At 39.0% G+C, this 25,896-nt stretch overlaps 1 protein-coding gene across 4 annotated transcripts in view; it reads left to right on the forward strand.

Moving 5' to 3' along the window:
• Positions 1–25,896, forward strand: part of DNAH5 (dynein axonemal heavy chain 5) — a 318,561-nt gene that overhangs the window by 224,967 nt on the left and 67,698 nt on the right. For all 4 annotated transcript variants that reach the window (XM_037988724.2, XM_007961228.3, XM_037988725.2 and 1 more), the window contains 8 exons: positions 5,087–5,217; positions 8,776–8,929; positions 9,429–9,696; positions 15,357–15,588; positions 16,724–16,838; positions 17,090–17,266; positions 20,037–20,240; positions 23,337–23,516. In XM_037988724.2, the coding sequence (XP_037844652.2) occupies positions 5,087–5,217; positions 8,776–8,929; positions 9,429–9,696; positions 15,357–15,588; positions 16,724–16,838; positions 17,090–17,266; positions 20,037–20,240; positions 23,337–23,516 (1,461 nt within the window). The remainder of the gene's footprint in view (positions 1–5,086; positions 5,218–8,775; positions 8,930–9,428; positions 9,697–15,356; positions 15,589–16,723; positions 16,839–17,089; positions 17,267–20,036; positions 20,241–23,336; positions 23,517–25,896) is intronic.

Raw genomic sequence — 25,896 nt, forward strand, 5'->3', positions numbered from 1 at the left:
AATGTGTGATGTGATAATTTTATTCAGTGTTTCTATATAGCTTCCAGCTCCATGGTTTCATCACGGAGGCTGAATATGGTTGACATCTGAGTTCAGAGCACAGGCAAAGTCTGCATCTTTTTGTATCATGCAAAGAATATCCTATAAAAAATAGTCCATAAGCCTTGAGGACATTATGTTATGTGAAGTAAGCCAGACTCAAAAGGGTAAATGTTGTATAATTCTATTCATCTAAATCCCCAGTGTAGCCAAAATCAGAGACAAAAAGTAGAATGGAGAATTCCAGGGTTGGGTGGAGAGGGGATTGGGGAGTTAGTGTTAAATGGGTATGGAGCTTCAGTTTTGCAAGATGAAAAGTGTTGTGGAGATCAGTGGTGCTGATAGTTGCGCAGCAACGTAAATGTACTTAATGATATTGAACAATATACTTAAAAATGGTTACAGTGGTAAATTTTAGATTATGTGTATTTTACCATGATTAGAAACAATAATTTAAAAATAGTGTATAAACGGTTGACTTTGAGATGAAAATTGTGTTAGAATGAAATCCACCAGGAAAAATAATTTATCTTCTAGTTTGTCATGTGAGAAGGGGTTCCCAACCCCTGGGCCACAGACCAGTACCTGTCTGTGGGCTGTAGGGAACAGGGCTGCACAGCAGGAGGTGAGCAGCAGGTGAGCAAGCGAAGCTGAGCTCTGCCTCCAGCGGCATTGGATTTTCAGAGGAGCGCAAACCCTATTGTGAACTGCTCATATGAGGGGTCTAGGTTGCGCGCTCCTTATGAGAACGGAATGCCTGATGGTCTGTCACTGTCTCCCATCACCCTCAGATGGGACCATCTAGTTGTAGGAAAACAAGCTCAGGACACCCACTGATTTTACATTATGGTGAGCTGTATAATTATTTCATAATAAATTACAATGTAATAATAATAGAAATCAACTGCACAATAAATGTAATGTGCTTTAATCATTCCCAAACCATCACCCACCCCCGCTCCCATCCGTGGAAAAATTGTCTTCCACGATCCTGGTCCCTGGTGCCAAAAAGGTTAGCGACTGCTGATATGAGTCATTACCGTATCCATTTTTAGAACAGTTGATCCTGAAAGGTTGGAAGTAAAATGTATTATTTTGTTTGAAAACGTATGTGACTTAATTTATCTACAGTGCAAGATAGTGCCACTTAAAATCCATTGCTGATATTCTCACTTTGTTGATATCAACTACTTTTCCAGACTGCATCCTTTCAGTTAGAAAGAAAATGATTTGACCTTGTCTTCCATGATCTTAGGTTCAACCATGAGGAACCACTGCATAATTACAAATTGTCACCTCTAGAAATTACTGAATCTACAAATGGAGGGGGTTTTAGAGGTTATCTAGTCAACCATTCCGCTGAATATAGGGATTGTCTGTCTGCTCCTCTTCCCTGCAAGAAAGTGAGAAAAGCATTTCTGCAAGGCTGGAGTGAGTCAGAGAGAGGGAAGGAAGACAGAGAGGCTGTTCGGGAGTTAGGTCTCCCCAGCACGAGGGCACTTGGCTTGGCAACTCTGTGGATTCACAGAATCTGAGACATCTGTACTGAGTTATGAGCTCAAATATTCTTCCACAGCCAACTATAAATAACATTTTGAAATGAGCTCTTAATTTATAGTTGATTAAGTGTTGTTTCAGGAAGAATAAACATTACATCATTTTTAATAATTAAAAGGAAGAAAAAGAAAAGGGAAAATGTATTTTCTAAATGAGTATTACCAAAGGCAATTTCATGACAAATTGCCTGCCTGCTAGAGACAGAATCCGATTGACCTGGGATTTCATAGCTCAAGCTGAAGATGCAGTTATTTATGTTAAGTGTCGTGCTTGAGCAAGTTCACTAGAACTGCCGTTTTCTCCATGATTCGCAGCCCAGATGAAGAGTGAGGAGGCTTTCTCGAAACACTTTGGGTGTGATGTTGGAGGTGTGAAGGCCTCGGTGCTGGGGCCTCGCTGGTGTTTTCTCTCACTCTCTGCCTCTTGTCTGTCTGCTCTGGAATTGGCCGAAGAATCCGTGACTAGAGTTTTTGAGCTAAAATGTTGCATTCCTCTCCACTTCCCGGCTGGCCCTGTCTTCTCTCATCTTTTGTGCACAGCGCATCCACACTCTGTGTCATGCTGCTGTGAGCCTTGAAATACGTGGCCTAGTTACACGGCACGATAGAAGCCAAGAGTCAGAATTGCAGGCAAAAACTGCAGCAAAACAGGATATGATATGAGACCAAGCCTATTTCTCAGTTCCTTTCTTAGTTAGAAACTCAATTTTCTTTCAATACAGCGTATCTGTGTGATGCCTCTTTTGTCTCTTTGGTGAAAGTTCAAACCATGGTGTACATGGTTTTGCATGATCTGGTTCCTGCTTACCAGCCAGCCTCCTGAGTCATGCTCTGCCTGGGGTGTGATCCAGAACAACAGGCTGCTGGTGTGTAAACATATCATGATCCTGGAGTGCCTCCCCAGTACACATTCCCCACCCATACTACCTTGTGGAAAGTTTATCTGTCTGTGTGTTTGTCTCCCTATCAGAAGATTAGACTCTAGTCGGGTGGGTTCCCGTCTTAGTGACCTCAGTCTTGACAGGATGGACCACCGCTGAGAACCACACAGAGAATCTGGATACATTGTTTGGAATTTAATCAAGTCCCCCAGATAAGTCCTAAATAATCCTTTGCTGCCTTATTTCCTGATATTTCCATACCCCATACTGAAGTTCTCACCTCAGGGGACACTGCAGGCCTTTTGCTAATTCTGAGATTTTGTGTGTCTCACTCCTTCTGAAAAGGTAGCTCAGCCCGTGCCTGGCACGCCACCTTCTTTGTGTGATGTACTTCTAGTCATCCAGGTCAAAGTCCAGCTCTGCACCTAAGACTTACCTCACCCAGGCGGGGATGTTTCCCGGCATTCTTTCCTCTGGTTGCCCATCACTCCTGTCTCTGTGCCAGTGCTCACCGTGGCTCATGACCCCAGCCTCTGTCCCCTGTTCCAGTGTGAGCTCCTGAGGGGCAGGGTGGACATTATTCATTTTTGAATACTCTCTGATGAAATTGAAAATGCATATCTCCATCACACAATCTGCGTATAACAGGACAAAATAGCCGTATTTGAGGGTCTCACTGGATTTAACTAGATTATGAGGTTTTGAGTCTGCTTTGCAAGCCTTCTCTGTTCATGTGTCTGTTCCTTTGTCAGATATGTTTTGCGGGTTTACCATGTGTTGGAAACTGAGAATAGAACATTTTAATATAAGACCTTGGCCCAGTTCCAAGTAAAGGTTTTGGGATGAAGATTCCTTAATACCTAATTAACAACATCTTGATATATCCACCCACATCAAACAAAGGAAATGATAATGGTTGAAAAGTGGCAAGCAAGGAAAGACACAGAATGTTCTAGTGTGGCTTCCAGTAGCTCCTTACTTGCCCTGTCTTTCCCTCCTGAAGCTGTGTCAGGGGAAGATCTGAAGAGGCATATATGACCCTCTCCACTCACAATGACTTTGGCGAAAATCACATAGAGGAGACAAGCAGGAGGCTGGAAAAACAGGGCGTATGCACTTGCCAGTCCTGCAGCTTCTCAGGTCCACATAGAGATGGAAAATATGTTATCCTTTTCCCAAGGTTCACACTAAACTGGGGAAAGTAATTCAAAACCAGGCATATTTTCAACAGGAGTAGAATGTACTGCAGCTAGTGAGGGAATTCTGAGAAAGGATGTTTAACAAAACCTTGGCAGAATGCAGAGCCCCAGTGACTACAGGAAGGTTCCCTGGCCGTGGAGAAGTGACCCCCTTCCAGTCCCTGCCTAGCCTCTATCATTCTTCTAAGAAAGGTGGACATCGCAGTGATACCCCTAGGCTCAAACTGCAGTTAGGAGGGAAAGAGAAACAGTTCTCACATAAGGTATAAAGAACATCAAGGGGAATTCTATACTCAGTCTCTCCTGGGTAGGTTTGGAAGACTGATGGTGTCATTAGTCCATTCAACACAAACGAAGCCAAATAAACATGGACTTCTGCCACAAGGGGGCTGTGGAATAGTCTGGGGCTATTGAACAGCGTGAAGTGGCCCCCCCGGCCAATCTATAATCACTTATTGGTAGATACCTTAGGTATCACTGTCTTTGCCAAGTAATAGGAGGTTGTTTATGCTCATTTTCTTTCTTTTTAAAATCCCAACATCTATACCACATGTATTAGTTCATTTTCATGCTGCTGATAAAGACACACCCAAGACTGGGAAGGAAAAGAGGTTTAATTGGACTTACAGTTCCACATAGCTGGAGAGGTCTCAGAATCACGGTCGGAAGTAAAAGACACTTCTTACATGGCGGCAGCAAGAGGAAAAATGAGGGAGATGCAAAAGCAAAAACCCTTGAGAAAACCATCAGATCTCATAAGACTTAGTCACTACCACAGGAACACTATGGGGGAAGCCGCCCCCATGATTCAGTTATCTCAGTTATCTCCCACAGGGAGATAATTCCCACCACAACACATGGGAATTATGGGAGTACAATTCTAGATGAGATTTGGGTTGGGACACAGCCAAAGCATATCACCTTATTTTGGGGGGTTTTCTTCCCTTCAATTTAAATTTGAACGCTTTTCAAATGTGGAGGATCTTCTAATCAACCACATGCCCTGCATGCCAAGGGTAGACATTGTTCTGACATTTCTGTTCTCCTTCCTATCATACCCTATTAGGTCGGACCAACTAACAGGAATCCTCAAAGTCCCCTTTAGATAGATATCTCCTTTAAAAGCCAGAGCAAGCACAGTCTGGGCTGTGTGCTGACTTTTCTGCCCTGGTGTCCTCCTGGTTTCTAAAGGCGCACCCCATGGTTCCCACCCCATCTGATGCAGCCCAGCACTGTTCCATATTTCAGAAGTGACGTCATTCCTTCAACCAGTATATCTCCAGTCTGATCTTGAGACACCTGTGTCTTCCAAAATAATAATTAGACCTCATTCATTTAGTGAATAAATAAATAGGAAAAATAGAACATTTACATGTTGAAAGATACATGCTTTTTTTGTTCTGTATTACAGATCTCTCGTGTCATTCGTACTCCTCGGGGAAATGCCCTCCTGGTCGGGGTGGGCGGATCAGGAAAGCAGAGCCTGACGAGGTTGGCTTCATTCATTGCCGGCTACATTTCCTTCCAGATCACCCTGACGAGGTGACGAGCTTTTACTTTAACTAACCTAACATGGATTTTGATAAAAGGTGCTCAGAGGCCTCTTGAAGTTCAAATGCATTTCCCTTACATATAAAGAGTCACAGTCGTTTTCCTTCTTGAATGTTGACTTATCATCTTCCTCTGTCAACCTTTGTCAGAGACCATAAGCATTTCACATTCATAATTTGCTTTTGAAATATTTCAAACTCTCATTTAGTAGCCACCTCCCTGCTTTTATGTTATATATGACAGTGTCTTACGTGCACTTCTTTTGGTGAATTTCAGAAGAAAATTGTCCCTATTGAGTGTTAATTCAGATTTCAAGAATGTTAATACAGTGGAAAAATAGATGAATATTGGTTTACTCATTCAAACGTTTCAAAATAGTTATTGAACGCTGCCTATGTGTTAAGCCCTGGCTAGGTGAGCGAGGTGAGTCTAACTGTATCGTCAGTAGGTGAGCGAGGTGAGTCTAACTGTATCGTCAGTAGGTGAGCGAGGTGAGTCTAGCTGTATCGTCAGGGACTTTGTAGCAACTCTAGGGGACAGACAACTAAGCAACCAACTCACCCAATAAGGTGTGATTCATAGGCACCATCCGTGATAAGGAAATATATGCAGACCAAATCCTATTGAAGCTTGAGGGAGGAACTCCCAACCTAGTCTAGGGGATGATTAGAAAAGACTTCCTGGAGAAAGTGATTAAACTGAAGCCTCAATATGGGAAGACTGAGAGCAGAAGAACAGTAAAGTGTGTTCCAGGCAGAAGAATCAGCGCAGGTGAAGTCAGTCCTGGAAGAAGTTAAATACTGCAGAGTGTACAGTGTAGAGTGGCAAGTGGGAATGGAAGAGAAATGGAGGCCTTTTAAAGTGAAGATAAAAAGTCAGACTTCATCCCAGAGCAATAGGAATTTTTGATGAGTTGCCCCCTAGGGAGGACATGTCAAGTACATTTTATGTACAGAAAATAGACAGACGGAACTAAATTGGAATAGTTATAAGGCTGTTTCGGGGGTCTGGGCAAGCCATGATGGTGTCATGAGTAGCAGCAGTGAGAATGGAGAATAGAGAGTGGAGATGGAAGAGATCATCAGGAAGTTGGAGCTTCAGGGCTTGGTGCATCCTGGTTTCTGGTTTGGGAAACTACCTCGATGGTGCTGCTACTTATCAAGACAGGGAAACCCAGAGGAGTTGACCACAGATGTGGGTGTAGTGCAGGGAGAAAACATAATTAGCACATGAAAAGTGAACATGAAGAGATAAACAGAGGTGATTCGGAGAGGTGAAACATATTTTTCAGGATTAACCAAGATAAGGTTAGAACCAGGAGGCCAGCTTGGGAAGTTAGGCTGGGCTGAAAATCATTTGCCATCAATTTCTAGGTGTAGGAGCAAGAAGTCGGGCACTGATGAGCAGAACATGTTGCTGACCTGTCTCATTGAGGGAGGCCCATAGATACCTGCTAGGATGAAGGCTGAAAGTTACTAAGCATTGGGTTTGGAGATTCAAATATTTAAGCTATTGTTACACTTTTTGTTTTGTCTGACCTATAGGGTTCTTCTTGGAGAATAAATCCAAAAATTACTGTTTAATTCAAGTACTGGGACAGAGAGAAATAATTCTAGTTACATTGCATATGATTCTTCTAGTTTTTGGTTAGGAACCAAGCTACATAAAAGACAACTTGTACAGGAAAGGGATGGGAATCAAATTTTTGTTCCTAACATTCGTATAAAACCTTGTAGTTTTCAAAGCACTTTTATATGCATGAGCTAATTTGATCTTCAAAAAAACCTCGTGAGTTAGTAGGACAGATAGCAGCAGCCCATCTTGCCGCTGAAGCTCAGAGAGGCTGTGGCTTGCCCATCATCTTGGATCTATCTGGGAATTGATTGTATGATTTCCAGTGTCTAGTCTGGTGTGACTTTTACTGCACCACAACGGCGCAGCCAGCGTATTCAACCACAACTCTCACTGTGGCAGACTAGTTCCTCTACATGTCACACCAGGAAAGATCCTTTACTGATGAGACGAAGGGCCAGGGTCTTTCTTTCCTTTTCATAGCTTTCAAGATGTTATCAAACTTCTAAAGGCTTTGTACAGCCATGTGGCTAAGGCTGAGATGCAAGAGCCTCTCACTTGGGAAGCACGACTATTTGTTAGGTGTCTTAGGTCATATTATTTGAGGCAGTGGGCCCTTGAGATCTAAGAGACTGGGTTGAAAATTTTCCCCATATCACAAGAAGCTGGGTGAGATGTTTTCCTTTTCCTCTTTCTTTCTTTCTTTCTTTCTTTCTTTCTTTCTTTCTTTCTTTCTTTCTTTCTTTCTTTCTTTCTTTCTTTCTTTCTTTCTTTCTTTCTTTTCTTTCTTTCTTTCTTTCTTTCTTTCTCTCTCTCTCTCTCTCTCTCTCTTTCTTTCTCTTTCTTTCTTTCTTTCTTTCTTTCTTTCTTTCTTTCTTTCTTTCTTTCTTTCTTTCTTTCTTTCTTTCTTTCTTTCTTTCTTTCTTTCTTTTTTGGAGGCTGTATCTTTGAATTGTTTTCTGATCTCTTGAATCTCACTTCTCTAGGTGTCTTCTAGAAGTATTTGTATTTTGAGTTCTCGGATGTCACTTCTCTAGGTGTCTTCTAGAAGTATTTGTTTTCTGATCTCTCAGATCTCACTTCTCTAGGTGTCTTCTAGAAGTATTGATGCATGGTTGTGATATTTCCAATTCTAGGGTATAGGTTACAGAAGTTAGAAAAAGGTAGAGTTAAGTATTCACTAGTTTTTAAAAAATCAGATGGCTATTTGCTCTTGCACTCTGAATTCTGAGTTTATTTAGTGACTAAAGTAGGAATAATAATTTAGTAAGTCTGAGTCTCCAGAATTGGGATAATTTTATTTATACTTTTGGCATAATGTAGCACTCCACAGTGGGAACTCTCTAATATTTCTTGATTGTAGGTTTATTTCCACCTAAAGATCACTTTGGGTAATTAGAGAACCTTCAGAGTGGGATATTTCATAACATTTCCAGGTATTCTAGTACAGTCTACTGATTGCTCAGAAAACAAGCTCATTTATGTATAATACAAATGTGCAATGATGATAATGGTGTTGGGGGATGAGGAAGGCAGTGTTTATAGCATGGCATCTCACCCACCCTGTATAACCAACGCTTGCATTTATTTAATTTGTGAATTGTCATCTCAAATACCCATTGCCAATCAAATATCAGTAATTGAATTTGACTTTTCTATTATCATTGTCAAAAAGTTTTCAAAATGATACATTTTGAAATGTAATGACATTTGGTTGTGGTAAAAATTTTATTTTTGTTCCAGGTTGACTTTTCAGTATCGTTTTTTTTTGTGCAAAAACATTAATTATAATGTTTTATGAAATGTGGAGTTTTAAAAATTAATCAGTAACATTCATATAGAACACATACCTATATGATGGAACAAAATTAGCATTTTTTTTTTTTTGTTAGCTAAATGGCATAATGCATTGTTACAAGGTTCTTTCCCTCTCATGAAAACATTTTGGCTAATGACAAAATGAAAATATTTCTTTAGATCCTACAACACATCAAATCTGATGGAAGATCTGAAGGTTTTGTATAGAACAGCTGGTCAGCAAGGCAAAGGAATCACTTTTATTTTTACAGACAATGAGATTAAAGATGAATCATTTTTGGAATATATGAACAATGTTTTATCATCAGGTGAGGTAGGAATTCATTTATTCTTTATGTGTTTTATCCCTTCAGATTTCCTCCAACTTAGAGCTCTACATATTTTCTTCCGTTAATGGCATGAAAAGTGCTATTGGGAATGGTTATTAAGTCATCAGTATGAAGGATGGGTTTTTCTATTGGGTTTTTGAAGAATAAAACTCTACATCAAAATTTGGAGCTAGGCATTTAAAACATCAGTGAATGTTCCAAGTAACAAATGAAAAAAACAGAAGGGCAAAGTTAGAAAGAAAGCTAATTAGATATCTGGCATGTCCGTTTACTCCCTCCCAGAGCTACAACTTTGCAGTTAATAGTAGAATCATTTGTTTATTTTAAAATGTGGTGTATTTCATCTTGAAAACTTTCAGTTAATTTTCGTTAGGTGAGTTCGAGAACACAAACGGAGAAAAGACATTCTATGTATTAAGCTCTACATTTTGATCTATTTTCCTGTGTGTGTACTGAATTTGCATGCTTGTACTTCTTTTTAAGGTCTCTAATCTGTTTGCGCGAGATGAAACTGATGAAATTAATAGCAACCTGGTGTCAGTCATGAAAAAAGAATTCCCCAAGTGCCCGCCTACCAATGAGAACCTGCACGACTACTTCATGAGTCGGGTCCGACAGAACCTTCATATTGTGCTCTGCTTCTCGCCAGTGGGGGAGAAGTTTCGAAACAGAGCTTTGAAGTTCCCTGCCTTAATTTCAGGATGCACAATTGACTGGTTCAGCCGTTGGCCCAAAGATGCTTTGGTTGCTGGTTAGTATGGAAATGTGTATGCCAGGCTTCTGGTTTATAGTGTTTACTTATTTACTGACATTCTCTGCTGTTTGCTCTCTCTCTGCTGAGTTGAGTAACTCATTCTGTCCAATATTTGAGAATTTCTATTATAAGATGATGCTCTTTCTTGTTCGGTAGCTAATTTTTCTCAGAGTGTGGGTTTTAGAGAATGAGGTATTCAGTTTGTATCCCATTGGGTTAGTGTTCAAGGATTCTAGTTTTTGATCAGGGATGCTTGAAGTCTCTGCCTCAGTTGGATCTGCAGGCTGGCTCCAGGATGTCACAGGAAGGCACAGAGGTTTAATTTCATGGACAGCATTTGTGTTCTTTTTAAGTAGGTTTGTTAGCCCAAGAGTAGTTAAAGCCAAGTATCTCTTGGCTATTTCCTTCTCAAGGCTGCATTGCTGGGAATCAAAGAGGAAAACATTATCCAGCAATTCTCTGCTGGTTTCTGTCCTTGACAAAAGATGTTAAGCAGCATGGTCTCTGACTGGACCCTTTGCTGCTTCTGCTTCTTTCTGATCTTCCATGCCATGGATCATTAGTGCTTCCTTACTTTGCAAATGAAATGGGAACATAAAAATAGTAGAGGAGAGATCAGAGAGCATACATTTAGCTTTTTGTTTTTTGTTTTTTTTTTAAAGTTTTTGGTGAGAAATTGTCTGTTGATATTTTAAAAGATGCAGATACCCAGGTCTCATCCCTATTACATCAGAACATCAGGAGAACCCTGATTCAGGACAGTAGTTTTCAAACTTTTAAAAATGTTTTATGCAGAAGAACCTTATTTCCCAGTAATACCTTACAAGTAGTCCTAGTAGATAACACAGTGAAAAGTGGAGGGGGTTGTGGGAGTAAGTGTTCTGGAGCCTCAGTCTCTTATTCCCCACTTCTGCTGCCCTCACCTTTTCCTCTACAGCTCTGTGGTACCCCGTCTGAGAATGACTGATTAACCAAGAGATGCCCTTTAGAGAAGGAAAAACTGAAGAGCATGAAGTTGAGGTTGCCATAGGTGGAAAAGTTAGTGGGGTCAGTACTGAGACTGAAACCTAGGTTATCTATCTATCTATCTATGTATCTATCTATCTATCTATCTATCTATCTATCTATCTGTCTATCTGTCTGTCTCTATTATGTATCTAAATATCTATCTGTTAATATCTATCCATCCATTATCTATCCATCTATCTATTATCTCTCTATTATCTATCTATCCATCCATCCATCCATCCATCCATCCATCCATCCATCCATCCATCATCTATTTATTGATCATCTATCAATTACCTATTTTTAAAACAAATTCTTATCTACTGGGGAAGTTTTATTCTCAGTGCACCACTATTGACAATAGTGGTTTTTCAATCTGTGGCTTTTAAACACAGACTATTTTGACATGTTTGTGAAATAAATGTACAGCACAGTTCTGTCTTTTGTCTTATAAAGTTTGAGAAAAGACCAGTGATTTAAAATTTAAAGTCCCATAAAAATTTAAATATAACTGGAGGTAAGATTTTAAAACTCAAGTAGGGTATACATGCAGAGCACAGATCAAGAGTATTTCAGAGCTGTGTTAAAGTTTATTATGAAATACAGTTATCAGTATGCAAGTACTTCATAAAATGCTCTGTAAGGTATTATCACTAACAATAAAAATAACAATTTCAGGTGACAGATACTGTAATATGCCATAATTAAGATGATTTAAATATGAAGCTCTTTTTGTTAAGTTCCTGTTTCAGCGTCTCTTCTTTTGTAGACAAAGGTCTTATTGATCTCTCCTTTGTTAATTTCTCATTGTCCCATTCTTTTAAATCTTATCACACCAACCCAAACCAAGATTACACAGAAGGCAGAGAAACTTTCCTTTCTTTTTCCTCAGTCACTAGCAAATATCCTGACCTCGATGCATGAATCTATTTGTTCATTTATTCAGAATGTACATATTGAGCTTCATGATGTTATTAGACAGACTCAAGACAAGACAGACTTGTCAACAGACGCAAGAGAGACTCAATTCTGTACTCCAGAGGCTCTCCCCAGGAAAGCTCGTCCGCAGCCTCCTTTATAATATGTGCCATCAATTTTTTCTCCAGTCTAGTCTGTCTCCTGGCTTGAAATCTGTGTAGTCACCTGCCTGCCTGGTCCATTCTTATGGATGCTTCACAAGTTTCTTAACCTCAAAATGTCTGAAACTCAAAATCTGTCCCCCTTTCAGGAAGGGCCATTATCGCTCATCAGACTAGGCAACCTGAGACCCTTTTGTCGTCAATACCTCCCCTTTCTCCAGCTCTCAAGTCTTACCCATCACCAAGTCATCTCCCTTTCACTGACATCCTAGGCCAAGCTATCGTTGCTGCTCTCCTGGAAAACCCAAATAGCTTTCTAATGATCTCTTCACCTCTTTCACCTGTCCCCCATCCATCTCACATTGCAGACAGAAAAATGGTAAAAATACAAATACAGGTGCATTTGTTTCTGCTTAAAACCTTCCATGTCTTCCTGTTGTTCCTAGGAAAAAGCACAACCTTTAGCTTGACCTTCATGCTGGGAAGAGCTGACCCTACCTACCTTGCCAGCCTCTCCTGAGGTCCCTTTTCCTTCCTGCTCTGTTTTCCTGGATCCTTGAATATGCTTTTTTAAATTTTTTTTTTTTTTTTTGGGGCGGTTATTTTCCATGCAATGCTGTCCTCCTCCCATTTCTCCCCACCCACTCCTGCTTTGTCTGGATAATGCTGGCTCAGCTAAATGTCATCTCTTCAGGAGAATCTTCCTTTGCTTCCCTCCGTTTCCCCACTAAGCCAGGTCCCCTGTTATCCATTCCATAGCACTCTGTGCTTTTTCTTCTTGGGATTAACCACTGTGTGTAATTTGTGTACCTAGTTGTGTTATTTATTTGATTAATGCTTACTAGACTAAAAACTAAATTAATGTCTGACTGGACTAAAAACTCCCATGAGGTCAAGAACTACACATCCTTTGTTCACAATTTCAGCAGCTACAGGTGTTTGATACTTATGATGTTGAACGAATGGATCAGACTGTGTAGAAATTCATCATCTTTCCATAATATGGCCTTGATCACTTGCAGTCTTTCTCTAGTTCAACTTTGGATATACCTCTTTGCCTTCTGAATATGCTTTAGTCATCCTTATCTTTTCACACAAGTCCCTCTACCAAGAATATTCTTCTCCATCTTTTTTATTTATGCAAGCTCCAAGACTTAATCAAGATACATCACATCCTTCAACCTTCCTCTGTTCTCTTGGGAATATTTGAAATTTTCCCATTTTATTGGACCTCCTGTATCTATAACATTGATGCTTTACATAATTTACCTGCACACTTAAATATTTTTAAACCTTTTGATAACCAGTAATTTTGTGGTTGTAGCTCCAATTTAGTCTATTTACAGCCTGCATACTATATAAATATTTGATACTATGCTAGTCGTAGTAATGGATAAAATAATTAGAAGACATAAGACACGGTTTCTTTCTTCAATAAATAGAAAATCTTGTTGGGAAAATCAACATTTCCACACCCAACAGTAACCTGTGTAGTGTTATCCTGAAAGAAGAGCACCTGTGAGGATTAGAAGTACTTATACACTTAGAGATTTCAGTGTTATTTATTCTTTTTAGAAAATTAGCAACAAGGTTTCTAGAAAGACTATTATTTTAGTTGCCTTAAGGATATTGATTCTGAATCAAATTATTATCTCCAGCTGCATCTAGAAAGAAATACATCATTTGTTTGTGTTAGCATTTCATTTGGATCATAAGAAATATTTCCAATAAATAAAAGTATTACGTTATTAATACTTTTAATAATAAATTAGAAACGTTTTTCTAATTTAAAGAAGCCCCTAGGGCTGATACTGGATTTGGTAGTAATTTTAATAACTTTTAAATACCTTTGGAAAAAAAGTGAGTTTTTTATATGTATGAAATTAAATGGACTGAATCTGTTGATGAATCATTTAAAGAAAACCATGCTTTACTTTATGTTGTAAAATGCCAGGAGGTAGCTCCAAAACTGGCATTGCTGCCTTGGTGATGGGATATTGAAGAAGACAGAGGGTTTTCTGGCCCCTTGACTGAATCTCAGCAGGTACAGGTCACTCTAAGAGGGAGTGTTCTGTTTCTTTCTGTAACCTTTCCTGCACCAGAGAGCCTGGGTCTGTAGAAAAATATACTTAGAATCCATCCTGATTTTATTCTCTTTGTCTTTTTGGAGAGACAAAAAGACAATTTGCTACGTAAAGAATAAGGTCACCATTATTGATACTCTCTGTTCACTAAGAAGGAAGAAAATAATTACGTGATAAATACAAGAAAGTTTTCAGAAAGTGGGCGCTTCCCCAAGAATATCCCATAATGCCAAGTAAAGCATTTGGCATCATGCCTGGCACATGGTAGATACCGCAGCCATTGTGGTTAACACCTACACAAAACGTGTCATAAGTGTGAATTGTTCTATGGTTCCAGTGCCTAGACTTGAACTTCTTAGAGTTTAAACTGTTCTTGGTACTGGTTGGCTAACTTATATGAGAAAATGTGACTTTTGATTATCTTAATTATTGCCTTTCAGTGTGTGGTAAACTGTTTTTGTAACCAAGCTGATGAATTTTCTCTATTATTTACATAAATATAAATACAGCCCCCCAGTAACAACCTTAAGAACTTTAGTGATTGAGTACTGATGGTGATAAATACTATTTTTATGTCTTTGCCTTTTTAAGCCTTGCTTACTTGATTCCATTTTCTCCCATTTTATTGACCATATTTCTCTTTACAATACTTACATACATAGGCTGTTTCTTCTGAGATACATAGAAATGGTTGTGATAATTTTAACTGCATTATGTGTGACTCTTACAAATTCCCTGGGGTTGAGACCAAGTTTCACATTCGTCTTTCATTCCATGGCACCCATTTCTGTGGTGGCTCTGCAACAGGCATTCGGTGTACATGGTGATTGATGAGCCTATTCCCATAGCAGGGAAGGCTGTCTTAGAATTGGTCCCCCATTTGGCACTGTGGGGAAGGTAAAGGTCTCCAACAGGAGATTTTTTTTTTACCCAAACATTCTTAAAGAATACTGTAAATGAGAACTGACTACAAATGACCAGCTGCCACATTTAAGAACAAGATGACTCCGGCATAAAACAATTTCGTGATGAGCGTTTCCACATGCCAAATGCAGTCAGAGCCAAGGGGGAACTAAGGGTATGACAGGTTCTGAGTGACAAAATAAATGGCATTGTTAAATATGAGTACCAGGTGGGCACTGATTTCTGAGTTATTTGTACCATTTGTCCTGATGTAAGCCATAAAATAGGTTGGCTGCTGACCAGAACCTGCAGCTGTGTAGAAGAGATGTCTCTGCACAAGCACCAGACAACAAAGAGTGATGAGAGGTTTAAAGTTTTTTTATAGTTTTACATATGAAACAGAAAATAAAATTGTTGATGTTATAGGCCTGGGACCAAAAATACTGACATAGATCGACCTAGCTGGGGCTACAAAAATGGTTTGCATTCCTAAGAAATGTCTAAGTATTAGAAGTAAACAGTTAAGTTTTCAAAGGGTAACTTACATGCATATTTCACACACTGTCATCTTTATGCTTTCTAGTGTCTGAGCACTTCCTCGCTTCCTATGATATTGACTGCAGTTTGGAAATCAAGAAGGAGGTGGTCCAATGCATGGGCTCCTTCCAGGATGGGGTGGCCGAGAAGTGTGCTGATTATTTCCAGAGATTCCGACGTTCTACCCATGTGACGCCCAAATCATACCTCTCCTTTATTCAGGGCTATAAGCTCATATATGGAGAAAAGCATATGGAGGTACAGACCCTGGCCAACAGGTAAGTGTGACGTTCATATACAAAGCTATATTAAAGCCGTGGCTCTTGACCAGGGACAGATTTGCCCTGGTGGATATTTTGCAATGGCCAGAGACAGTTTTGTGTGTAACAACTGAGGCGGCAGGGCAGGGGAGGGGTACTGCTGGCATATGTGGGTAGAGGCTTAGAGATGCTGCTAAACTTCTTGCAGTTCTTTTCCATCACAACAAAAAAGTATCCAGTCCCAAATGTCTGTGGTGCTGAGGTTGGGAAACCTTCCTCTAGAGCCTATTGACTATTCCTTGCCCAGTAGGATAAACTATTGCCAGGTTTTTATGTGGCCCACTGCTTTCTATAATATTGAGTGACTTCAGGATAGAAGTAATAGACCTGGAAGGGAGTTGCGAATGCAGACATCCCCTCTTCCCTCTTCTCACCCTTCTCTTCCCATCCCTTCTGAGTGACTGAAAGGGAAAAGCCAGGTTGATGCATATGTTCACTGCCTAAGGAACATCCCTGCTTCCCTGAAGTTTCTTCCAAATGTCACTGCTCTGCCCTATGCTTTTCTGAACAATCAGATCATCTTCCTGAGCATGGCTAGAATGAGCCAGGGTAAGGAATCCCTGGGTGGGTGGTTACATGAAATGACTCTGAGGGTTCCCATCTTTAAGGTCACATTAGTTCAGGTTCAGACAGGCAGCTAGTTCCTTCCTACAGCTGTTTTGATGGCTTTAAATTTGTTTCTTAAGCCCACATCATTCTTCTTTTAATTTCATTGGTCTCTTTTGAAAAAACAGGCATTATTTTCCTTCTTCCATGACAGGGCTTCAAGCATTTGAAGTCTATCGTCATTTAGCCTAATGTCATTAAGTATGTTCCCTGCATGATACAGATTCTAGCCTCATGGTTCCTAATTTCATGATGCGTGTTCTAGCAGGTTCACTGTTCTTGCACGTGGTCTGTGAAGAACATACATATTATCAGTCTAGAGTCAAGCCTGGACCTGTATCCTTTTTGCTAAACCCTCTTGGGTTTGCTACTTGCATACATGCAATCTTCAGATATAACCATTACCACTCGTTAGTGGACCAGTACTTGAAAATTGCATCCGAGTCCTACACATTTTAACATTGTTTGCTTGGATTTTCAATCCCAGAATGAATACTGGATTGGAAAAGCTCAAAGAAGCTTCAGAGTCTGTTGCAGCCTTGAGTAAAGAACTGGAAGTGAAAGAAAAGGAGCTACAAGTGGCCAACAATAAAGCCGACATGGTGGGTGGGCATTTACACGTGTGCGACATTCCTTTTGAATTCCAAGTTCACAAGTGTTAATGGTCTATGCATATTCAGTGGCTATAACTATCAAAGTACACATTACTTTCCATTGGAATAAAAATACTCTTAATTTTATGTATAAAAGACTGGGTAAGTGGACAAAATCAACAAATCAAGGCAAAAATGTGCATTTTCAGCTGGATGTTTAATACTTTTTGATGAAGTATTGTTGCTTTATATTGAATTAGGTCTTAAAAGAAGTGACAATGAAAGCACAGGCTGCTGAAAAGGTCAAGGCTGAGGTACAGAAGGTGAAGGACAGGGCCCAGGCCATTGTGGACAGCATCTCTAAAGACAAAGCCATTGCTGAAGAAAAACTGGAAGCAGCAAAACCAGCTTTGGAAGAGGCAGAAGCTGCATTGCAGGTGCATCTATGTGATATAACAGATGTCAACTTTAGGGCCTGAGAGGCAGACTAAGGCTAAAAAGATTAATAACAGCAAGGAAATGCTCTACTGGTTCAGACCAAAGCTCTATCCACTGGAGTGATTTCAAGTAATATTTTCTGCTAGAGACTTTATTAGCTCTTTATGGGTTTTGCATATTCTACTTAACATCTCACTCTCTTCACTCATCAATGTTGGGCAATGCCATATACTGGTGGTCAAGAGTCCTGGGTCCTCATTTCAACTCTGTCATCAATAAGCTATGTAATGCTGGAAAAGTCACATCAACTTTCTAAGGCAACATTCCCTCACTCATTCATTGAGGCCATTGGAGTAGGTGATCTGTAAGATACAATGTTTTCTGCCTATGAATTACCCAAATAAAGAACTACTGATCTGATGTAGCTCATTAATGAGAGAGTTTGAGCAGGCTTCCAATGCGATTAAACAGTACAATTGTGTATTAGTCTGTGTTCACACTCTATAAAGATGTTACCTGAGACTGGGTAATTTATAAATAAAAGACTCACAGTTCCCCTTGGCTGGGGAGGCCTCAGGCAACTTATAATCATGGCAGAAGGTGAACGGCAGCAGACACCTTCTTCACAAGACAGCAGGAGAGAGAACAGGGGAAACTGCCACTTTGAAACCATCAGATCCCCTGAGAACTCACTCACTATCATGAGAACAGTATGGGGGAAACTGTCCCCATGATCCAATCACCTCCCACCAGGTCCCTTCCTTGACTGTGGAGATTACAGTTTGAGATGAGATTTGGGTGGGGACACAGCTAAACCATATCAAACTGTTTGGCAGTACACCAATGGCAAAATTACAAAGGAGGTTGGATTTTGAGAAAATGAAATGAGTTTAGTGAACTAGGCCACACCTTAAAGGCTGGTCCAGTTTTGAAGACTCACTTTTACTAAGAGAGTTCCAGATATGTACAAACTCTAATATTTTGATATCAGGTTACCTAAATCTATACAACAAATAAGATAACAAATCTTGTGCAGAGAATGTGTTTCTTCCTATCTTGATATTAATCTGACTCTAACCAGCTCAGAGCAAAAATAAAAAAATCTCCAGATGTTAGATAACTGTTCTATTATTGCCACAGCATATAGGAGATTATATAACAGTCATATTTCTTGGCCTACAGAAAAAAGAGGACTTTAATGCTTAGGTGAAACAGGTTGAGTTTTTGTTCCCCTCTCCAACTTCTTTTACCTGGGCATCTAACACAGCTGAGCACCATTCTGTTTGAAAATTATTTTTAAATCTAAAGTAAAATAAGCATGCCTGGCCCTTACATTTTATATATCTTTAATTTGACCCTACCCTACTTTCCTCACTGGCTGCTGTTCTATTTTTCTCTTTTCTTTTGTAGCTGTGCACCTCAAATAAAGGTTTGTTTGCCATTTTCAGTTCTCTACTACACATTCACCCTAACTTCCAGCTGTCTGTCTTTCATAAATGCTAGTATTAATATATTAAAACAGGCTGGGCTTGGTGGCTCAGGCCTGTAATCACAGTACTTTGGGATGCTGAGGTGGGCAGATCACCTGATGTCAGGAGTTTGAGACCAGCCTGGCCAACATGGTAAAACCCTGTCTCTACTTTAAAAAAAAAAAAAAAAAAAAAAAAAGGAAAAATTAGCTGGGCTTGGTGGCGTGTGCCTGTAGTCCCAGCTATTCAGGAGGCCAAGGCATGAGAATCACTTGAACCTGGGAGGGGGAGGTTGCAGTGAGCTGAGATTACACCACTGCACTCCAGCCTGGGTGACAGAGTGAGACTCAGGTCTCAAAATAAAAAACAAAAAACAAATGCAAAACTATATATATACAAACCTTTTGAAGGTATGTAGTTACATTCCTAATTTACCAAGTTTAGTGTTTTTTCTTTTTCCTCAGTCCTTGGAGAAAAAATCATTCTCTTTTACTAGAAGGTCATTGGTTACTGTCTTTTGATAGAAAGGATGCAAATACAAACCAGATGGATGTTTTGAAGATCTGGAAGGAAGGAATATATACTATTTGTCCTAGAGATAGGATTGTTTCCAATTCTTACATTTAACATTTTTTCCATACTTATTCCATAGTGAGTTTTAGGTGATTGAGCAGTTATTATCAACCAAAACAGGTGTATGTGTGAGAATATATGTACTAGAAATTGAATGGAACTTTCCTAAGAGAGAGCTTTGTAAAATTCATATTGCTCAAGTCCCGTCATTTAAAGGTCAGTTCCCAGCTAAGAAACCTCTAATTATTCAATCTGTCGGCCCTGTGGCTACCCTCTGGTGTTGGTCCACAGTGACAAGCCTGAATTGTTTAAGAGAGAGAGGCAGATTCTTGACCTGCATAGCTAATGAGTAAAAAAGCACTGCAAATACTGTAGTTTTCCTGGTTTTGAACCTCGAAATCTACTTATGTGCTGACTATTCTTTTTCTTCCAGATTATGTCTTTCTTTTTTCTGGCACAAAGCCATCTGTGCACTTTTAGAGAAGTCACAGCTCCTTATCTGCTCACCAACATTTCTTTCCTCTCACTGCTAGTTTGAATAGTAGAAATTTGAATTTGTTGGGACATGGTGTTTCCTTGGGATGTATAGCATCTAGACCCCATGGCTCTGCATCTAACTTAAAACAGTTTTCTGTCCTCTGTTGAAATAGCAGCATTTGGACATGCAAGATTTGCTTGTCTGTGCTTTCCTATCTGAGGCTGGTTGATCCTTCCTTTCATCCCCTAGACCATCAGGCCTTCGGACATCGCCACTGTCCGCACGTTGGGCCGTCCCCCTCATCTCATCATGCGGATCATGGATTGCGTACTGCTGCTGTTTCAAAGGAAAGTCAATGCTGTCAAAATTGACCTGGAAAAAAGCTGTACCATGCCCTCCTGGCAGGAATCCTTAAAACTGATGACTGCAGGGAACTTTTTACAGAACTTACAGGTTGGTAGTTCAGTGGTGATGGGCTAAGAGGGAACTCATTCTTCACTGGCATAGGAGTCCTTTTGGTGGAATAAGTTTCTAAAGAAAGAATTCACTCTACATACATGTTTTTTTCAGAGTAAAACTTTCTGTTTTGAATATAAAACATTATTAGCATTAGAGTTTTTCCTGACAGATTTTAGTTGTATTAGGGCATCATCAGTGTTATGTATACTTCAATAAAAGTTAAAAAAATCATTTTAAGAAGACAGTGTGTGTTTATATTATATTCACATGAATACAAATATATATAAGTATTTGTATTTTGCATTTCTCAGTAGTAATTTTTTAGTGTTAATTTACAGCTTTTTTAGTTTTATGAGATAGAACTTAACATGAATAAATGCACAAATTTTAAATGTATAGCTTGATGAATATTTACATATGTATATACCTATTCGTGAACACTGGAAGAAAAACACATATTTTCAGACCCCAGAAATCTCTCTTGTGCCCCAATCAAGTCAATAACTTTCCTTAAGATAATTGTATCCTTACCTTTATCCAGATAGTTCGCTTTGCCTGTTTTGAAATTTGCATATATGAAGTAATATTGTATGAACGCTTTTGTTTTGACCTCTTTCATTCAACATGTCTGTGAAATTCGTTCTTTTTGTTGCAAATGACAGTCTTTCCTTTTTCATTGTTATATAGTTTCCCGGTATATAAATGTGCTGTAGTGTGTGTGAGAAATGTTTAACAACTGATTCTTAAGGGAGAAAGGAAAAAAAAAAAGAAAAAAAAAAAGCTCTGATTTGAAGTCTTGCCATGGTGTAAGCACTCCCATGATGTCTATTTTAAGCTGCCAAAATGATGTTGCTGAATCTAGAGTTGAGAAGAGGTGCATGGTAGTATGCCATTGTGTAGCGTTTCCACCATACAGATACAATAGTTGTAAATGACCTCAAAAGCACAGATGATAGTAAAATTTAGTCTCAGAATTAGCAAGTTATGAGCTTTGACTATAACCTTTGCTTGAAATATTGTTTATTTAATTGTAAGCTTATATATTTTAATTTTTGATAATGGCTGAGTCTAACAAGTTTGCAGAATTCCTGGAAATTTAACAATCATTTCTTACAAGCCTGTTTGAACCAGCACCAGTGTGAAACACTGTAATATGCTTCATTTTGTTTGTCCCTGTACTGTTGATGAATTTTGGGGTTAGTATTAATTTATGGCTATTATAAATCAAGCTGCTGTGAATATTGGTCATTTGGTGGCTCTAGCTGTGCATTCCTGTTGGTTTCATGCTCAGGAGTAGAATTTCTGGGACTTTGATTATACACATTTAATCAGCTTTGGTAGGTAGTGTTGAAGAGTTTTCAAAAATGGTGTGTCAATGTATATACCCACCAGCAGTGTCTGAGTTGCTCAACATCCTCACTGTTTTCTACTTTTAGCTACTCTGATGAGTTTGTAGTGGTGTCTTATTATTGTTGATTTAATTTGTATCTCCCAACCTTTCCATAGGCTTATGAGCCTCTGGGGAATTCTTTTGTTAAGTGCCTGTTGGAATTGCTTGTCCAGTTAATTTTTTTTTATTACTTTGTAGAATTTCCTTATATATAAAATATGACTAATTTGTCATTTATATGTTTGCGAATATCTTCTGCAGCTTTCTGGCATTAGTTGTTCCCTGGATTAATGGTGTCTTTTGATAAACAGAAATTCTTAGGTTTAATGTAGTCCAATTTATTAATATTTTCCCTAATAGTGCTTTCTATGTTCTGTTTAGGCGATCTTTGCCCACATCCAAGGCAGGTTTCTAGTTTTCTTCTGGAAGCTTTATTGTCTTTTCTTTCATGTTCAAATCTCAAAGCAATTCATGGGGAATACCCAGTCCACCTCTATTTCCCAAGTTGTGAATTCAGCACCATCTTTCTTTCAGTTTTCAATTCTGCATTGCTCAAGTGACCGCTGTGGCTGGAACCTGGGGTGAGGCGCATACAACAGCTGTAACAATAAGTAGCTTATGAAACTAGTGGGCCGAACAGACTTGTCCCAGATAATTATAATATGAGATTCTGTCAATGGACTTGGACTTTGGGTGGAATCCTGACGAGTGATTCCAGGTTCCTGACATTTACCTGGTGGCAAAGCCCCTGCTCTTGGACTCTCCCTTGCTATTTGTCATTGTCACCCCTGACCTTCTGTTGCTCCCAGACATTCATCTGGCTTTTTTTTTTTTTTTTGGGTTACGATTTTTCAAGTCTCATAAACACGGGTTACATTAAACGAGGTCTGAATGAGAGTGTGTTCTACTATACGTTACGTGTTCACTGTGAAGGTTTGTGTTACTAAATTATTTAGGTGCTAAATTTCTTTCTGCTTGGAAAACATTTAATCATCCTCTTTTAAATGATCAAACACCACTTTTAAAAGATCCAATTTCATTGTTTGGTCAGTCTGCTTTTTCTGATGCAGAAAGGCATTCTTAATTCATTTCTGCTACTATTTTAAACTTTTATCCCACCAGAAGATAATAATTCTCTCATATTCTTGATAGTTCTGTGATTAAAAATTAATTCATCACCCTCAAAGCCTAATGTCCAAGTTATTATCTTCACATTTTGGGTGAGTTTAATAAAACCTCTATCTGAATGTATTAAGCATTTAGTTGCTGATAAATGCTAAATATATATGTCCTCAGACTGAATACACTTGTATTTGTTTTTCATTGGGGATTTTATGGGCTATAATTCATCTATTTAGGATTAATGACAAAAAATATTTATTGCTCTGGAAATTCTAATAACCATATTAGTGTTCGTCACCTAAATAATTTGCTCTTTCCCTGGATCTCACTATATTTATTTAAGGTTGGTATCTTTCCTACAGAAGACAGAGTGCGCTCTCATAGACTTCTTTGCTTATCATTTCTTACTGTGCTTTTACCTTTAGGACTTTTGCCTAATATCTTAAAATAGTGACAAAATACAATGCCCTTCATTCATTTGTGGTCGTTCAGTCATTTCAGTAGCACTGAGAGCATGACGCAAGTATGACTTCATGAAAAGAAGTGTTTTGACTTTGTTTTACTCTTTTCCTCCATAGCAATTCCCAAAAGACACAATCAATGAAGAGATGATAGAGTTTTTGAGTCCTTACTTTGAAATGCCTGACTATAACATCGAAACTGCTAAACGCGTATGTGGAAACGTAGCTGGTCTTTGTTCCTGGACGAAAGCCATGGCTTCCTTCTTTTCTATAAACAAAGAGGTGCTGCCTCTGAAGGTAAGCCTCCTAGGCAGACCTGGGTGAAGTCTACAGGTCAGACTTCACGGTGGCTGGGCGGAGTCTACAGGTCAGCCGATCTTATCTTTTCACAGGAGCACGTGTGCCTGTGGCTTCTGGTATTAGGGTACTCAGGTCCATGGGGAGAGGGAGCATTAGAAAGGCCAAGCACAGGATGTTTCTTTCTTCTTTGTAATCCTGCTCTAATCAGAACCGTATGAGCCTCTAAGCAGGGACGGACTCTCTGCAATGATGCTCACTACAAGTCCATTGTGGGCTGCTCGATAGTTTTCCTCCACAATGCAAACTTGAAAAAACAACAACAACAACATCAAAAAACAAAAACCAAGCAAACAAACAAAAAAACACCGCAAACTGTAGCGTAGAATCCTCTGCTGATATTTAAGATCTGTATCCAGAGAATCCTATGTATGAGGTAGGGTCAAGACAGAACATGCTGGAAGCTGGTCTTAGCTTGGCTTAAGGCATGACATATTCCTCCCTTTTCCATTTTTGTTTTGTCTCTCAGGAAAGAAACTGAATATCTGAATAGTTGTTATTTAATGTGACTTTTTAGACACGCTTTATGTTTCCTTTGTGTAATTGAATACTTAAGCTTCATTTTTGCATATTCCCCTACCATTAAAAGAGGCAGTCTTCAGCAAATGGAGAGGCAATGGAGAGTGTGTTTTCTGAAAATGAAATGCTGAAGTCTCAAAATCATATCTCATGGCTTGGTTGATTATTTTGCTTTTGTATGAGTCTCATATTTCTTAATCATCAACTAAATTCTACTTATACTTGTAAACTACCCAGGAAACTTAATAATCATTATACAAGTAATCAAGAGTATCAGGAAGATAGGCATAGAGTTGCAAATTCTATTTTGTTTCTACTTGTTGTGATACCAAGACCATTTATTCAGCAATTGAGGCTCTTGAGGTCCTAGGACAACCTAAAGGGACAAAGAGTCATGTGAGTCCGAGAATTTCAGAGCAAATAATTGATGTCATGCTGTCTGACACCATGGATATTGTGACTATTGAAGACTTCAGCGTAGCTCAAAAATGGACAATCTGATATTGACTGAATTAGAGCCAATATTTATATCAAGTGAAAAGTACAGATCATTCTTTGCATACTTTTCCAGTGAGTAACCATGCATAGTGTCTTAAAGAGAACTACAATTAAGTTCATGATGCATAGTTTTTTCTGTTATTATTGTTATTTTAAGTACATAGCTGAAATCTTTAAACATGGACATTCTGAACAAGGCTTGCATAAGAACAATGAGATCTCTTCCCCTGTGTTCAATGCCATCCACATTTCAGCTTTCAGCTTGTCTCAAGACAATCTGGGTCCTACAGTAGGAAGGGAAGGGAACAGTATCAGAAGTGGGAACCTTTTTATTTGCTCCTACAACCTGTGTTTTCTTTCTGAGAAGTCTGATCTCTTATATTCTTATAAGTATCTAGCATCTTGGACCACACAGCTTGTCAGGTTCCTCTTACGTCAGTCAGAAAAATACATGCTGTTACACAGATCCATGTTTGCTGTGTAGGGAGGAGTAGAAGAGGAAGTGAGTACATATTGTCACCAGGTGATTCTATTGAATATATTAAGAAATTCAGACCTAAGCCTTTAACTTCCCTTCTTCCTCTGGGGCTTCACTTGCAATCCCCTGCTTCTTAAATGAGGAGAGGTCAAGGGCATTCGGTAAACTTCAGGTGGAATCTCTTAGACACTAATTAGTAATGGACACACTGAGGAGCTGCTGTCTTTCATCTTGCAATACTTATAGTTGGGCTAAGTGACTTCTAGTAGTGAATAAATTCAAACAAGTATGAATTACAGCAATAGCAATTTAGATTCTATTCAAGTTCCTTATAATGAGATTTCTCCTGTAAAACTTCATGGAAATCAGTATAGGTACAAATAAAGAGGATGTTATAAAAAAGCAGAACTTAAATATTGTACATGAATAATAACAGTAACAACATCTACTGTTTATTGAACTCATGTGCTGGGGACTAGACTTGGGATTTTACATATGTTTTCTTATTTAATCCTTTCAAAAAGTCCTAGGAGTTAGTTTTTCAATATTTTAATGAAGAAACTGAAGCTCACCGGGTTTAAGCTACCTGCACAGAGTTCTACAACTCCTAAGTTGAGCAATTAATTGAGTTTGAAGGATTTTGATTAGCAATTGTTGACAGCTTCGTTTAATAAAAATTTTATTTATTTATTGGTGAGTAAAGTACTAGAAAATGTTCAAATTCTTTGGGTTTGCAATAGTTTGTCATTAGTAGGTGACTTTAATTTGTAAGTTGCTTAACATGGTGACCTTACTTTTTCCTTCCGTGTTGGAGCCATGGCAACA

Source organism: Chlorocebus sabaeus, chromosome 4 (genome assembly GCF_047675955.1).
Source record: "Chlorocebus sabaeus isolate Y175 chromosome 4, mChlSab1.0.hap1, whole genome shotgun sequence".
Classification (NCBI taxonomy): domain Eukaryota; kingdom Metazoa; phylum Chordata; class Mammalia; order Primates; family Cercopithecidae; genus Chlorocebus; species Chlorocebus sabaeus.